The following is an 18,447-nucleotide window of genomic DNA, read 5'->3' as shown; positions in this document are numbered from 1 at the left end:
CCATGCTTGTGCTCTGGTACAACATCAGGTGGCAGGCTGCGCGCTGCAGCAAGAATCTTCATGACGGTCAACTTTGCACGTCCAGTATGTTCACAGATCATGTTGATAGGGACATTATCCTGCCTCCATGCAATGATACGGACCCTCTCATCCCTTGAGCAGTAATTTCCAGGCATGACAACACTCTCTATCTATCTGTCTATTGCCAGACGCCATAATCCAGTATGGGGTGGCCATTTGACTCTGAGTTATTTGTTTTACAGGGAGGGGCACTAACCCTCCACCAACCCACTTGACACATAGGGAGCACGTATGGTTTGGTTATATGGTTACCACCAAGCGTTGTAAATGGTTTCTTGGCTTACACTCAATGTAAAGCCACCTGTAACAGGAAAGATGGGAGAAATAGGAAGAGAGTAGGGCACGCACAGAAAAAGAATGATAAAGGCTAAGAAAAGTAGAAGGCAGCATTACATCAAATGATGACTCTAGGAAAATAATAGGGCAAACAGTAATGCATATGAAAAAAAGGGGAGGTGCAAGCTCGGAGCGATGGGAACATATACTCCCACTCTCGCATCTGCACAAGCACTGACTTGCTGAGTGTTTCACCACCTCCCGCCAACACCAGAGGAATAGACATTTACTTCTTGCCCAAAAAATTCACTTGGTAGAGGTGGAAACACAAAGCAAAGAGAAACAACTCTCCCACAGCAATTGTGTATGTAAGTCCTAAGTCAATTTGCGGTGTGTGTGTGTGTGTGTGTGTGTGTGTGTGTGTGTGTGTGTGTGTGTGTGTGTGTGTGTGTGTGTGTGTGTGTGTATATATATATATATATATATATATATATATATATATATATATATATACTCTATGTATACGTATATGGTGGACAGGGACACCCATCATCCACTCACTCAGTGTAGGGCTACTCCAGGGTGACTACAATGAGTGATGAGCCAAATGATGAGACACTGGGTGGTAACCATATACAGTAACCAATCCATATGTGTTCCCTACATGTCAATAGGTGGGTTGGTGGAAGGTTAGTTCCCCTCCCTGTAAAACGACTAACTAAAGAGACAAATAAAATGCCTCGTATCCAGATGGACTTACAGGTAATGGCCAAGGACCGAACAAGAGACACAATGAGGATGACAACATGGAATGTGAGGGGTGAAAGTGAGAGATTGTTCAGGTGAATGAGGATGCAAAAGTAGACATATAATGACTGACACCAAATGGAAAGGTGAGAATATGACAGAGTGGGAGTATGGATTGTGTGGGAGTAGGTGAGAATGATGAGGGAAAGGAGCATGTGTAGTTACATGGAGAGATAGCCTGACAAGTGAGAAAGTGAAGAAGTGCTCTGGTGTGGATGTGGATATGAAGAAAGTGTTAGAAGAAATACACTGGGGTGGTTTGACCGTGTAGAGAGGATGGAGAGTGAGAGACTAGCCTACCTAGGAGTGTATGTGAATGAGGTGGAGGATGGATAAAGGACGAGGAGACCAAGGATGAGATGGAGGGATGGTGTAGAAGTAGGAGAGAGGGGGGGGGATGTAAGCTGGGAGAATAACAGTCAAAATATCAGGGGACAGGGTGACATGAAGACAATATGTTTGTGGCCACCCCTTATAGGAGTAAGGCATCTGGCTATACACAGTATACAATTTATATATATAAACATACATGCATGAGTGTGGGTGTGGGAGGCTTCCAATGTGTAATGAGAGAGGTATGCATGGAAATGTTCTGCTTCCACTGCAGCACAACATTCTGCCATCAATGAAGGAACCTCCACAGGGTGCAAACATATCAGAATACATGAAAGAACATATTACTATGTCCCAAAGATGTTCACTCCAGGTTAAGAGTGAAACTAGATACAGCATAGATAATAATATACACAGATACGTTATGTGCCCAATCACTGGAGACTTGTCAAGACGAAATACAGTACTGTATCACTAATCTCTGAACATCTTTTGTTATGTACAGTTCTATGCAAATGTGAGATTTAAACATAAAGTTGGGTGTTACACCAAGAAACTGCCTTCCCTGGAGATATTTTTTTCCTAAAAAACAATAATAGTATAGCATCATCATCTAATCCTGTGTTGCCCCATGAGAAGCATTGAAACCTGGGGCTAGGCAAGTTGGTCCTGACATTAAGATGAGAGTGGCTAGCCTCACTCATCCCTGAGTGGCATTATTTGAGCAATAAACCCCAACCACCCCTTGGATAGAAAACTGCACCGGCTCAATCCAATTGGAGTGCCTTAATTGTCCACTAAACCACCAGGGGCCACGTTTTGGTTATATGGTTACCATTCACCATAGCAAATGGCTTCCTGGTGTACAGGAAACCATTTGAATTGTCACTCAATGTAGAGTCACCCGTACGCAGAAGGAAGGGGAAAGAATGAAGGAAGCAATACTAGCACCTGTATAATAATACCTAACAGAAACGTGACAGATACTTCTAAGGGTACATAAGAACTTAAATATTATAGCACAGCATTTCATATGTTTACTTACCTCAACATCACTAATACTTGCTTCTGTGGCTGAATATTCAGATGTCTGATCATCTTCATCATCTGTAAGACCTTCTGGCTGTAATGGAACATAGGTAAAGGTAACTATGTAGAGTAACTGATCTTTATGTCCCATATATATTGTATTGCCCAAACTGCAAACTGCACTTAAACTTCTTGAAACACTTCAGTATTTTGGTATTCTATTTCATTCTCTCTACTCCCATTCTGTTCGGCTTCTTTACCTACTGGAACTGATAACTTAGACACTATCACCATTAAGCTTTTCAATCTGATGACACATTTTATTAATACTGTACATTTTTACTACCCCCAAACAATTTTATTCAGCCTTGGGGATACATCAAGTAATGAAATTATCAATGAAGACTATATTTAACCTGTGGATTGTGAGCCACAGCTCAGGCTGGGAGGTGTCGCGTTGTGGGCCACAGCTCAGGCTGTGTTGGCCACGCATCACCTCTAACTACTCCATCCCTATGCAAACTTGAGCATGGCACTACACAAAGACGGATTTTTTTTTTTTTTCAATAGATGCCCTGGATGTTTATCTTTAAGTATTTAATAAACAAAAACTAACTTTTTTTTTTTTTTTTTCTCACTACTCCCCTATGCAAACTTATGCAGGGCCCTACGCAAAGATGGAGAGAGATTATTTTTTTCTTTTTTCACCAGATGATGCCCTCGATGTTTATCTTCAAGTTTATAATAAACAAAACCCTTTTTTTTTTTTTTTTTTTTTTCATTTTTTGTGCACCACAAGGTGGGATAAAAAAAAGGTTAATTGTGCAATCCACAGGTTAAACCTTCTAGTTTGAAGTCATCCTCCATAACCAGATAAATTTGCTGGAATACAGCAAGAATAAAATGAACAATACATCATTGGACTGAAGGGGTTAACTCCTTCAGTACAATGATGATTTCTGTTTATTCTGGCTTCCACTGATTAATTTTGTCACATTAGAATGGACCTGTAGTATCAAAGGGAAAAAATAGAAAATAAATTAAAGGAACGATACAATACACAACTTTAAATAAACAACTACAAAAACAGCCTTCCATTGTACATTACACTAAAGCATACAGTATATAGCTTGGTGACTTTTTATGATAATGTTGCAAAATAATAGCATAGCCTAATACAGCAGTTATATCAAAATGTACTGCATACAGTACCAATAACCTACTGAAAATAACCATTAGTGTATTATAGCAAAAGTTTAACAGTATACTGTAATGATTCTGCATAAACTTGTTCAATTATGGTTGAACCTGTACTTTACTGTATACTATTGTTGTTGTTGTATAACCAAATTATGGGGTGAAGTGGACCTGCTATGGTGCTCCTGTTAACTAGGTCAAGAGATCCAAATGCAGCAACCATCCAGGAACCAATCCTCTACAATTTTCCCAGTGCCTCGCTGTGGTAAGATACTGTCAGTCACAAAGGAGTGTCGGTTCACCGTATGGGACGGTCCTGCGAGGACACTGCTTGCCTATGGTTGATGGGTCTGCTCGGCCAAACAGACGGGTTGATCAACAAGTGTATGTACAGTATATACAAACCTTAAGTTTCAGTAAAATTTCCCGTAATGGAACATTTTCCTGCTCTGTGTCAACTTCCTCTGTCTCCTGCAACTGTCCTGCAACTCCATCCCTTTGGATTTCACAAGTTTTGTCATCTCCATTACATCTGTTCTCCTCTGGAACTATTTGCTCAACACACTTGGGTGGATCAGGGTTTTGAGTGTCGCAGGTTTCTTGTGTTTTGTCTTTTTCAGTGGAAACCTGATCACTTCGTGCTTTCATGTGTATTTGTGCACTTTCTTCTTGATTACTAATGACTTTTGCTTGTAAGAGCTTTCTGCAGTGCTCCTCAGTAGCAATGCCCTCTCCTTTTGGCCTATGTTCACTTTCATCTCGCTCAAGCATTTGTAGGTCACTCTCATCGCACCTTTTTTCTTTGCAGTATGGCACAGTGCAGGACTGTATTTCATTATCTGCACAATTTTTAGAAACTGTTGTCTTTTCATTACATTTTTCATTTTTTGTTAAGCATTCCGTTTCTTTAAAATTTATAGGATTCTCTTGATAGTCAACAGCATCATTCACTATACTTTCAGCTGCAGGTAGTCCCTCCTCCCATGATCTTACTCTTGTTGAGTAAAACACCAGCAAGATGATGAAAGACTCTGAAAGTAGATGGTATATGTGCATGTGATTTACTAAGGTACTGGTATAGTATATTTTAAATTAGCTTTTTTTTTTCCCCCCCAATGCAAGGAAAAAGGAACCAAAGGCCAGAAGCCTACAAACTGTTCTCCCCAAGAAAAAAACAAAAACCAAATAACAGAAAGCAAAAATTCAAGATTCGTTCATTTTGAGATGCCTGGACACACTGTGTCTGAAAGACTGGAGATCATAGGCAGTAGGATATAAAGACAGAGGGGGAAACTTCCAGAGCTGACCTGTTGCATGAATGAAGGACCAGGAGTAAAGGTTAACTCTTGCATTAGAAAGTTGGAAAGAAAAGGGAAAAGGGATAGATAAAGTTTACTAAATATGGCTTTATATAATAGAGTACTAAACTGTCTATCTGTCTATTTATTGTTGGATGCCTTAATCTCATTAGGGGTGGCCACAAACAAATCACCTCCATGTCACCCTGTCCCCTGCCATTTTGCTGCCCTCCCCCCAGCTCACACACCCCTCTCTCATATACCTCTCCATCTCATCCTCAGCCTCCCTTTCCCTCATCCCCTTTCCACCTCACTTACATACACTCTCCTCTTTTGTCTCTCGCACTCCATCCTCTCCACATGGCCAATCCACTTCAGTGCATTTCTCCTAACACATTCTATCAAATCCACATCGACACCACAATGCTCCTTCACATCCTAAACTGCCAGACTCTCTCTCCATGTAAATCCACATGCTGCTCTCAAATAACTCATTTCCACTGCTCTCATTCTCGCATTCTTCTGACAAGGCCCAATCTTTGCTTCCACAGGTTAGAGCTGGTATCACAATACTATCATGCAGCGACTTTTTTACTTCCATGCTCACTTCCCTACTGCTTATCTCTGCTTTAAAAAAAGTAGCAACCTTTCTTCCCTGTTGTACCCTTTCAAGCACTTCATTCTACAAACTTCCATCCTTACTCTTCACACCACCGAAGTACACATACAGTAATCCCTCATTTACCTGGACGTGTAGTATCCAGTCCTGTTCATTATCCGGATACTGGACCTTGGCTCTATTAATCCATTATACGAATTTACTTGCTATTATCTGGACGTGAAAGTCCCTGAGAACTTCGGCTGGCTAGCCGACAAGTTCATACATTTGGTATCGTGGCTGCTGGGCTTTAGCTGTGTGTGGGAAACAGGCCATAACCCACAACCTGACTTAAAATGTCTGTCCACCCCTGTACCGAATGGTCAAAGTCGTTTGCTGGTCCGATCTCTCCCAATGAACCTCCAGCACCCGAGTAATACCAACCATAACCCACAAGCGGTGTCAAAGTGTCTGTACACATCCCCACAGAATGTCCAAAGTCGTGTGGCCACTGGGATTAGCCTTTCCCAACTGCCAACGCTCATCTAACAGAGATTGCAAGCCATGAGTCATGTGAAAACGCCTGTCCGTCTCTACACCGAATGTCCAAAGTCGTCCAGTCACTGGGAGTTGTGTTCCCCAGCAGCCAGCATGCGTGTAAGACAGATCTCATGCCTCGAGTCAAGTGAAAGCACCAGTCTGCCTTGAGACAGAAAGGTGAAAATCCTGCCCATAGCCTCATTTCTCCTCCCCTCCCGTCCCTCCTCCATACCCTCCAGCGCTCCCCGCCTTGCTAGCCCTGCCTCATGGCTCCCCCCTCACTCCCTCAGTCCCACCCCCCTCCTTTGCACTGAAAGCACCGGCTTGTGACTTTTTAAAGTTTTTGGTGATTTATTTGAATACTATTGGTTGTATCAAAATTCCGCAATATCCAAGAGAAAGCTCGTGAAATTCTGCATCTAAACACATTTTTAACTCTTTCAAGCTGCAGGCAAAATTTTGTCCTAGGATGGTGGGAAGTTTTATGAAGGAATGTTTTACTCTTGAGGATCATTTATTTTCACTACAATTTTGTTATTTTACGCATCAGTTTTTTGTTTTTTATTTGCTTATCTTACAGTATAAACACCAGCGAAGATGATGGTGTACCATTTATACCAATATAATCAACTTCTGGTATATTTGGCTATGGATTTTTTTTTTTTTTTGGTGCCACAGGAACAGCTATCACTCATGTCACAGAGATAACTGATTTTCTTACCATCTTCAGGTTCTTTGTGGAGTTTTGTTGTTTATACATTGTTTTTCTTGGTGTTTAGCATTAACAGGGATATTCCTGTGTTTTGATGTCTCAATATGGCAGATTGGCAGGAAAACATTGCCAAAATTTGGAGGGACACTGTACAAACAGCAGTGTATAGGTTGGGTGTTTTTTTATTTATTTATTTTTTTTCCCCATGGTTTTCTTGGTGTTTAGCATTAATATGGATAATCCTGTGTGTTTTGATGTCTCAATAAGGCAGAATTACCAGAAGACAGTGCCAAAATTAGGAGGGGTACTGTACATACGGTAGTGTATGGGTCAGGTGTTTTTTGGTTTTCAGTGCTTTTTCTTTCATGGCTTTCTTGGTATTTAGCATTATTTTGGATATTCGTATATGTGTTTTGATGTCCAAATATGCCTGAATGACCAGAAAAATTGCCAAAATAAGCAGAGGTACTGTACAAATAGGTTAGGTATAGACTGGAGGTTGGGTATAGGTAGGGTCTGGGTATAGTAGGGGGGGATATTGCTCATTATCAGGATATTGCCACTACCCGAACATGCCTTTGGCTCTATTACGGTGGATAACAGGCAGTAATATATATATATATATATATACATATATATACAGTGGGCTCACACAGTGCGCGAGATCACAGTGCGTGAGTGGCCAAAAATCATAACCAAAAACCTTGAATGCGCGAGTTTACCTCACAGAACATGAGGTAGAGGCACGGAGTGGCTCAAAAAAGCCATTTTCCATTAGTACGTGACCCCCCCCACACACAAACACAACACGTCCATCGTCACGTGTCGTGATGTTGATGCGCAGATATTCCCAGGCACTCTACTCCGCAGCTTGGGATATGAGGCAGCAGTCGTGCCATTACAGACACGGCTCGTGTACAGTGCGTATCTGTTCTCTGCAGCTAACCTGTCATGTACAACGTGTTGCTGTTTTTTGCTCCATCCTGGGCTGTACCGTACCTTCGTTGCACCATGCCTCCATCCCCAAGAGTTAAGAAACTCCTCATGCATGCAACCAAGTTGGAGATTATCAAGCTCAAGGAGGAGGGACAAGGAAATACAGCTATTGGTAAAGCCCTGGGAATGGATGAATCAACAGTGAGGACAGTGTGGACGAATCGCGATGCCGTCAGGGCTCTAGTGAAGACGTATGGTGCATCTGACCTAGATGGCCGTTCCAGGGTGGGAAATTGTGCGATGATACTAATGGAACAGTATCTTGCCATCTTCATAATGAGGAAGGAGAAGGAAGGTGTACCACTGAATGGTAGATTTATTTGGAACCAAGCCCAGCTCTTTTACAAGACAGAATCTCGCAAGTTAAATGTGGACAAACCTTTCAAGGGATTGGTAGGATGGCTGCACCATTTTTTGCAATGAAAGGAACTCCTTCACATCAAAGTGTCTGGTGAACGTGCCTCTGCTGACGAGCTGGCCGTGAGAGAGTATCCTGCGATATGTAGAGCGCTTCTTAAAGAAAGACAGTACACCAAGGACCAGACCTATAATGTCGATGAAATATCGTTATACTACAAGGCCATCCCCAAATCGACTTGCATCGCTAAAAAACAGAAACAAGTCCCTGGTCGCAAGTTCCAGAAGTGTAAGATGATGGTAATGTTCGCTGTAAACCTGTCTGGGAGCCACAAGATGAGGCCAGTTGTTGTACACACAGCTTCACACCAAAGGTGCTATAAAAACCTCATGAACATGGCATGTACTGGTACAAGTCTGCAAGTGGTTGGATGACCGAAAACATTATGCCAGACTGGTCAAAGATGCACTGTGTCCCCGATGCAAGGGCCAAGTGTCGGAAACTTGGCATTCTATTGAAGATACTCCTTGTGCTGGACAAAGCACCAAGTCACCCTCCATACCTAGAAGATCTGCACAAGGATTGTCGTGTTGTGTTTCTGCCATCCTGGACAACGTCACTAATGCAGCCATTGGATCAAGAACTGATCGCCACTGTGAAGCACTTCTACCACATGCAAATGTATGACTACCTATGTAGGAAGACCGACATACAAGAGGAGATTCATGCCCTACAAGATCAAGACGATGACCTCAATGAGGCACCTGCTCCCACACCATCTCCGCCAGCAGCTGTATCCTGACCCGCCACAGGTGACCTGACTGTTGAGGCATTTTGCCGTCGTTTTACAGTGAAGGACCCAGTTGACTTTCTCCTACAAGCACGGCATCAGATTACACCTACAACGGTGAACCATGCGTGGCGAATGCTCGTGCCTCGCTTATGCATGACCCATGAGACGGCCATTCAACCACTGGCCGAGGCTGAGGCAGCAACACTGACAGCAGCACAAGCTGTACCAGGTTTCGAGGATGTTATAATGGCGAACATACGGGAAGTGCAAGCTGTTAATGAGGAACAGCCTCCCATGGAAGTCTTGCAACGGATGACGAGGCTGACGCAGAGACCGATGCCAGGCAGAGTCAAGCTAAGCAGCCTAGAGTGATTGAGAGGAATTCAGAGCTATGTATGTTAAGAATAAGCAAGATCCTCGCTGCTGTGGATATGCTCAAGGAAGAGGTGAAGGAACAGGAAGTCAGCAATCTAAGAATGGAGGAGGTTCTGGTTGGTATCAAGAAACTCTTCCATTTCTACACAGACAGGCACAGGCAAGAAATAAACAGGAGAAGACAGACGCTCATAACAAGTTACACACAGCGGGCTCAAGTTAGTGAAATTGAGGAACCAGCTACGGTACATCGTCTGATCCTGTTCCTGTTGAGGATGAAGAGGAAGCAATGTCAGATGTGTCAGCATTGGACTTCAAGGGATTTATGGCCGAAGTGAGTGACTTTGGGGCTCCTGGGGAAGGTGCTCAAGAGGAGTCTGTGGAGGGAAATGTTGGTGCAGCGGGAGGTGTGGCGGGGGGTGCGGCTCTGTAAGCGTTGCAGCACCTTGGAACCCCTGTTATTTAAGTCCATCAGGCCTGTTGTCTACTGTTGTTAAGGTGACTACCCATATTTTTGTTACTGTAGCTATATCTGTAGTATAAAGTCTGAAAAATTTGACCTTTATTATGTCTCTAAGGGCCAAAAAAAAGTCCAGGTATGTGGGGGTACCGCCCATATGTAATTTTTGCCATAAGATTATGTATTCACAGTGTGCGAGGGCCAGGACCGTCCAATCTCTCGCGCACCGTGCAAGCCCATTGTGTATATATATATATATATATATATATATATATATATATATACACAGTAAACCCTCTCTAATTCGAACCCGAATAATTTGGATATTGGTTAATTTAGATCTTTTTTGAACACCACACAAATAATTTTAATTTGGATAGAAATTCGAAGTAAGTGAGACAAGTCCAAAAAGGGTTCCAGTGATAAGTGGATGTGAACAGTTTTTGTAGTGGTAAGTGTAGTAATAAATGTAATTTTTAAGAACTGTACAGTACCTTTGGTACAGTTAAGTGTACTGTACTCTACTGCTGTGTTGCAAGACTTCACTGTCAAGGTTTGACACTATTTTATTTATTGTACTGTGCACTCTTTGAGTATAAAGTAATAATATACTGTATTGTTCAATGTTTTTGTGAAAAAGCCATGTTTTAGTGAGCATGGGTGTGATTTGGGGAAAGGGGAAAGCATGAGCTCCAACAATTTGGATTTTTGGGTATTTCGACATAGGGTACCCCCCTAGTAATCCGAACTATTGAGGGTTTACTGTATATACAGGGTGTTACACGAGTTTCTGCAAATATTTGTAGAGGTGAAAGAATACGTCACTCTGAGTAGAAAATCTTCTATACAAATATGTTTTTTAAAGAATACTATAGGCGTGACGTGGATTTTTAACATTACGCATCGCAACCATCACACAAAGACGAGTCGGTTAGGGGGAGTGGCAAGAAGGGAGCGATCAGCTGACTGTCAGTCAGAACACACTTTCCCACCAAGATAAGTAGGCGTGCTCAGACTACGGGTCAAACCCTTGATTTATTTTGTACCAATTTGAGAGCCAGAAACTGCATATAATGCCTTACACTTTCAGTAATGTGGAGTATGCAGATATGATATTTATTTACGGGTTCTGCTATGGAAGTGCAAGTGCTGCTGTACAGGAATACATAAGAAGATACCCAAACAGAAAATCTCCCAATGTTCGAACATTCTACACAGTTTTTCAACACCTTCGTGACAAAGGGTCTTTCCCTGGAATAGGTGCAACAGCTGAACGAACAGAGGAAAGTGGAAGGATAAGGCAGATTCTTGATACAGTTCAACGTAGCCCAGACATTAGCACATAGCCCAGACATTAGCACAAGAAGAATTTCCCTCCGACTTGGAGTTTCTCACACGAAAGCCTGAAGGCTGTTGACAAGTGAAGGTTTTCATCCATATCATCTGCTCAAGGTTCAACATCTTCAGGATGGAGATTCTGTTAGGCGACTAGATTTTTGTAAATGGTTACAGGATAATTCCCAGCTATGGAAATACATTTTATTCATAGATGAAGCCACATTTGCCCATGCTGGACCACACAATGCCCATAATGAACATTGGTGGTCAAAGGAGAATCCACACAAAATGGTAGAATATAATTTCCAACACCGATTTTCCATTAATATCTGGTGTGGCATTATTGGTGATCAAATGATTGACCCACACATCTTTGAAGACCGCCTTAACGGGGATGCTTATGCTAAATTTTTGATAGATTACCTCCTCTTACTCCTGGAAGATGTTCCTCTGGCCACACGACGCCGACTAGTTTTTCAGCATGACGGGGCTCCACCACACTTCAGTAATCAAGTAAGGCAGCACCTTGACCTGACGTTTCCTGAGAAGTGGATAGGTCGAGGAGGACCACACCAATGGCCTGCCAGATCACCGGACCTAACACCACTGGATTTTTATCTCTGGAGACACGTACAATCACTAGTATTCAAAACCAAAATTAACAACAAACAAGAACTTCTGCAGAGAATAATGGAAGCTTCAGAGCACATCAAAAACAAGCCAGAAATTTTGAGGAAAAGTACACATTCCATGTTGCAATGAGCACGATTAGGTATTGAAGCTAATGGTGGCCGCTTTGAGCATTTGATGTGATCATCACAATGCTTTTGGGGGTTTGTAGTGGTGAGAAGTGACTGACTGTAGACTTGGCAAGAGAGTACTGACATTCAGCTGATAGCAAATAAATGTTGTCACCTTAATTTTACAGTATCTTTCTTGCTAATTACAATCATACTGTCCTCATGTAATCCTTATCGGTGAATTACATAATGTCTATTAATAGCATGATTTCCTGTCTGAAGGTATTCTTAATTTCCATAACTTGCATTAAAAATCATAACTTCACCAAGTTGGCATCATGTGCCCAGATAGCCTCCCTCCTCCCCTCCCCTCCTCCCTTTCTGCCACTCCCCTAACCGACTAGTCTCTGTGTGACAGTTGCATTGCGTAATGTTAAAAATCCATGTCACGCCTATAATATTCCTTAAAAAGCATGTGTGTATAGAAGATTTTCTACTCAGAATGACGTATTCTTTCACCTCTACAAATATTTGCAGAAACTCGTGTTACACTCTTATATGTACAGTATAAATATATATATATATACAGTCAACCCTTGGCTATCACGGGTTTTGCTATCACGTTTCATGGCTATCACGGACAGGTGAAATGCAACACGATTACCTTTATCGCGACCTCAAATACTGCTATCGCAGACGATGGTCGGCCAGAAACATTCAAATCGCGCGGGCTATGCCCATGCGTATACTCGCGCCGTGATTGGCGCGACGTCACAGGCTACCCGAGCGCTGATTGGCCCAAGACATGGTTACAGCTACCCATCCTTCCCGCCAAGGTTCAGAGAGAGTCAGCGTTACCAGTCGACAGCAGCTATAGCCGTGAAGACCTATTGTTCAACCACAATGGCCACCAATACCCCATCCAACCCTCCTACCATTGGTGCACGTAACGCGGCTAACCCAGGACGGCAAGTGAGGAAGAGGAAGAACCTGCCTTATGCTCAGAAACTGGAAATTGTGCGGCTGATCGACGGTGGTGAGAGCAAGTGCAGCGTGGGGAAGAAATTTGGTATCAACGAGTCCACGGTCCGAGGAATCTACCAGAAACGAGAGCACATAAGGAAGCACATGGAATTGGCATCGTCAGAGGAAGCCAGCAACGCCTTGCGGAGTCGTAATCAGGTGCTCCTTAAGACAGAACAGTTGCTGGCCAGGTATCTTGATCGGCAGGCACGGAGGAACCAGGCGGTGGAGACGCGTGAGGTCATGGACACAGCCAGGGAGATATATGTTGCGGTTGCAAGGAAGCTGGCTGTTGCACAACCACCATTGTTTGTGGCCTCCAAGGGATGGGTGGATCAATTTATGAAACGGCAACGGATCAAGAACAAGAAAATCAGTGGTGAGGCAGCAAGTGCGGACATGGCAGCGGCTAAGGAGTATCCCGACTTTTTAAAGCACGTGATTGAGGAGGGCCAATATACACCTGACCAAATATTCAACATGGATGAGACGAACTTCTTTTGGAAAACTATGCCCAGGCTGACATTCATCACAGCCAACTCTGCCCACGTACGAGGAAGGAAGGCGATGAAGACACGGTTCACCCTCTTGTTTGCAATGAATGCGTCAGGAACATGCCGCCTTAAACCAACAGTTATTCATTGTGCTAAACGTCCACAGGCCTACAAGCGACAGGATATGAGCAACCTGAATGTGCACTGGATGTCTTCAAAGAAGGGGTACATGTCGGCAAAGCTGTCGCAAGATTGGATGAAGGAGGCGTTCATTCCCCAGGTCAAGAAGCATTGCGCCCAAAACAACATCCGCTTCAACATTCTGTTGCTGCTTGATAATGCCCCAGGACATTCACCTCTACTGAGGGATTCAGACCCTAACGTCAGAGTTGAATTCTTGCCACCCAACACGACATCACTGATTCAGCCCCTGGACCAGGAGGTAATATCTGTGGTCAAGTCTGCCTACTCGCGACGGCAATTCAGGATAATGAGGGAAGCTACCAAGGACGCCCAGCTCATCCAGCACCTAGTGGACAGTGATGGTGATGATGATGATGATGACGAAGTGCAAGGTGATAGTGAACATGACAGAAAAGTGTTTCTTTACTGGAAAAAGTACAATATTAAGCAAGCTGTGGACTTAATGGTGCAATGCTGGGATGATGTGACACAGAAAACAATTCATCACGCTTGGCGAAATATTTTGGAGGGGCTACCCGAGGACCGACGTGGGAATGTGGCAGGTGAGCCACAGTCTGTGCAGGCGGAGATTCAGGCAGCAGTGGAAGAGGCACGGCAAATTCCTGGGACTGGCTTTGCTGACACAACGGAGGACGACATTCGTGACATGATTCAGCCACCCCCTGTTACTGCAGCCGACATCCTAGAGGAGGAGAATGTGGCAGAGGAGGACAGGAGTGAGAGTGGTGAGGAGAACATCGGTGGTGATGCTGGGAGTCGTGGGGTACTCAGCATAGCCAACATAAAGGAAATCGACTTGGGTGTAAGGCTACGTCATCTCATCGAGCAAGATGTTAGCGCCAACAGTGAGGCAAATTCTTCGGTGATTATGAAGGCACTGGAAGGTTACCACCAACAATACCATGCCCATATCAACAACCTACAACAACGCCAGATAACAGACTTCCTACGCCGTCGCAACGAGGCTCAGCCCAACCCACAGCCAGGACCATCCCGTGAGCCTCAGGTGGATTCTGATAATGGAGCTGACGACTTTGAAGGTTTTGAGGGTCCCTTCCAGACTCCTGATGAAGCTGATCAATTCCTAGACGAGATAGAACGTCGGAGGGGTGGCCAGTAATACTCCACCCCAGCCTCGGAACCCCTTCAACCCACCCAAGCCCCTCATCCTCTCCAAAAATGTTAAGTAAAATGGCTTATTACAGTTAATTCTGTTTTATTTATAACCTTTATGTACTGTACTGTTGTTAATTTGCAGCACTGGTTTGTAATCCCAGGTATTTTAGTGAAGATGTGAAAATAGGGTAAGGTTGGGGTAAAGTTGGAGGTCGGGGAACCAATTAGAATTTTTCCCATTAGTTCTTAAGTATGGCTATCGCGATTTTGGCTATGGCGGGTCGCCTAGGGTACCAATTACTCGTGATAGCCAAGGGCTGACTGTATATATATATATATATATATATATATATATATATATATATATATATATACACACTCAATCCTTGAGTAACACGTGGCTGATTAACACGTTTTTGTTCTAACGTGGTCAGCATAATGAGACAAGTCATGGCAACACACGGAAAAACTCGAGCTCACATGGGAAATCAGCTGCCCTGGGGACAAATTTGAAAGTTGCGCACTATGACGTCACCTTCTAAACTCTGGGTACATTTCCTGGGCACATATTTCCATTCTGTATGGGTATTTATCTCAGTACCACAACCAGCCACCTCAGCCAAACAGCCCTAGTGAAATGGGATAGGTTAGGGTAGGTCAGGTTGCTAAAATTTTGCCTGGGAAGCACAGTGAAAATATTTCCGTGAAAAACCTATTGTTAGTTTTGAAACGACTGGGCGAGCATTGTTCCTGGCTGAGGGAATACGCATACAGAATGGAAATATGCTTCCTGGGCACACTCAAGGCCGAACGGTTTGGTGAAATTTATGGGTTTCGCAACTTCAGGGGACAAAATGGAACGACAATGCATGCTAATCAGAAAAAAAAAAAAAAAAAAAAATCCATGCGTTCTCGTAAGTTAGAGTTCAGTTCCACATTCTTCGTTTGATTTCATGCTTCCCAACACATTTTGGACCAATTGGGCATATGGTTATCAGTCCTTTCTCATGCCTCACCTAGTTCTTACCCACACTTATCATGGATTTTGCAGGTTTAAGGGATGAAATGGAAAGAAAATGTTTGCTAATTAGAGGAAAAGATACTCTTTCATCCATGTGTTCTCGTAAGTTAGTGTTCAGTTCCACATTCTTCGTTCGATTTCGTGCTTCCCAACACATTTCCAGCTAACTGAGCATACGGTTATCAATCATTTCTCGTGCCTCACCTAGTTCTACCCCACACTCATAATGGGTTTCGCAGTTATAAGGGATGAAATGGAACGAAAATGTTTGCTAATTAGAAAAAAAATACTTTCGTCTATGTGTTCTTCTTAGTGTTCAGTTCCACATTTTTCGTTCGGTTTCGTGCTTCCCAACACATTTAGGACTGACTGAGCATACGGCTCTCAAGTCCTTTCTCGCGTCTCACAGACTCTACCTCACAGCCATGTGGGTTTCGAGTTTTAGGGGACGAAACTGAACGAAAATGTTGGCTTAAAAAAAAAAAAAAAAAAAAAAAAGACTTCCATGTGCTCCTGTAAGAGAACATTCAGTTCCACATTCTTCGTTCTTCTTCCGGATAGTCGTATGTTTGTTGGATTATTTCTGGGTGGTAAATATATGTTTCATGCTAAATCTGTTTCCCTCGTTGTTTTAAGCTGTGTTCCGCTGTCAACTTGTTTGACAAGTCAGGATTACGGCGAAATTAGGGCCTGTCCTAACCTAGCTTAACTATACCTTATACCTGGTAATTTAACCTAACCTAGCATCCAGTTGGGAAGCTGGGAGACGAAAACCACCTTTGAGTACGTCAAGACAATCATATTATGGCTTAAGGAACGTGATGATAAAAAGTGGGAAATTTTTCAGCAGGAAAAGGTGATTTACCACCCTGAAAATAGTCAGAAAAATACAGAAAACAAACTGGAGGAATATGAACTGAATTGGTAAGGTCCTTCCACTGCTTTAAGTAAAGCGTACATTTACCAAAATGGAAAAAAAAAAAAAAACATAAAGAAAGCACCATCATAACGATTTGGAAGGACCGGGAGAAGATAAAGATCGTGCGTAGGAAGTGATGCAAATCTGGCAGCTGTGAAAGTTTATATGTTGTCCTGAAACTGACTGAGAAGCTTTTAGGGCGTTACATGATGTGTCAGAGAAAGCAAACTCTCACTTTTACCCCTTCTTACCACCTTACCCCACGTACTTTACCTCCACCTATACGCACCATCACGTAAAACACTGAAAGAGATATAACTGATGTGATTAAAAACATCAGTGGTATTAAAAGCAGCATTAACAAAAGCAGAAGTTGGACTGGGTCAACGCCACCTCCGCTGGGTACCCTTTTGTTGAAACGTAGCTCCCCGGTATTTTCTTCCTGTCCCCCAACCCCAATGTTGTCAGAGTTTCGCGTTCTCGTATCATGTGGCCTTTGGGAGAGACGTTAGGCCATTTAGTTAGACTAAAATTTAAGGGTCTGGCTGTTTTAGGGAACGAAATGGAGCAAAAATGTTTGCAAACCAGAAAAAAAGTACTCTTTCATCCATGTGTTCTCCTGAGTTAGTGTTGCGTTTCACATTTTTCGTTCGGTATCACTCTTCCCAACACATTTCGGACTGACTGAGCAGTTTAGCCATATGCTTAGTCTGTCGGAAATGTGTTGGGAAACGCAATATCAAACGAAAAATGTGAAACTGAACGCTAACTCATGAGAACACACGGATGAAAGTACAGTAATTTGTTCTGGTTAGCACAAATTTTTGTTCTATTTCGTCCGCTAAAACTGCCAGACCCATAAATTTTCATTTAACCATATGGCCTAAGGTCTCTCCTGAAAGCCACATGATATGAGAGAAGGCAAAACTTTGACAACAACATTGGGGTTGGGGGGTGGGAGGAAAATACCGTGGAGCTACGTATCAACAAAAGAGTACCCAGCCCAACTTCTGTTTTTGTTAATGCTATTTTTAATACCACTGATGTTTTAAATTACAACAGTTATATCTCTTTCAATGTTTTACCTGATGGTGGATGCATGAATTACAGTAAAACCTTGATATAATGGACTTCAACAGACTGGAATTTGCTTTTTTTGGAATCAAGGAGGTACTAGACTAAATTCTTACATATCGGAAAAAGTCCGATAAAGCCAGAAGTTGCCTGGACTGCCTGACCACTTCAGGTATGTTCATCATAGTAAGATAAATAAAAGACATTTATCAGTGTACAGCACAGTATTATTATATATATTATACCACTTTATTACTGTACTGAATGTATCATACAGTACAGTAGTTACTGCAGTGGTGGTGAAAATAAGTGCTGCAGGTGCACTAAGCACAATTGCGTAACGTTGCGCTCCGGTGAATATCGTTTGCGCATTGCGCACCGCATGAGACCACCCGCAATATTGTGCTTTCGCACATGAAAAGGCAGGTGCGCTAGCGCAAATTTATTTGCGCTTGCACAACTAAATTGCAATTGCGTACCTGTCCTGTGGATTGCGCACTGCGCAGTCTAAGGAGCATGTGATCTTGGGAGCTTCAAGTATGTCTGGACAAGGGGTGGGGGAGGCATGGGCAGTCGCGAGGGTTCTGCTGGGGGGAGGAGGGAGGGATGGAGGGTAGCAGCATTTCTTAAAATGCTTCAACAGAGATAATGTAGTTTAATATTTT

The 18,447-nt window shown here is 43.0% G+C and overlaps 1 protein-coding gene across 1 annotated transcript in view; it reads right to left on the bottom strand.

The window, feature by feature from the left end:
- Positions 1–18,447, bottom strand: part of LOC145406767 (uncharacterized) — an 83,072-nt gene that overhangs the window by 59,321 nt on the left and 5,304 nt on the right. The window contains exons 2-3 of the mRNA XM_080277864.1: positions 4,129–4,754; positions 2,543–2,620 (exon numbers count right to left, since the gene is read on the bottom strand). Of these exons, the coding sequence (XP_080133990.1) occupies positions 2,543–2,620; positions 4,129–4,494 (444 nt within the window). The 5' untranslated portion in view covers positions 4,495–4,754. The remainder of the gene's footprint in view (positions 1–2,542; positions 2,621–4,128; positions 4,755–18,447) is intronic.

This window comes from Coenobita brevimanus, chromosome 71, assembly GCF_032717465.1.
Source record: "Coenobita brevimanus isolate Jiangsu-jjx chromosome 71, ASM3271746v2, whole genome shotgun sequence".
In the NCBI taxonomy this organism is placed as follows: Eukaryota; Metazoa; Arthropoda; class Malacostraca; order Decapoda; family Coenobitidae; genus Coenobita; species Coenobita brevimanus.
This window is presented reverse-complemented; position numbering and strand designations above follow the sequence as displayed.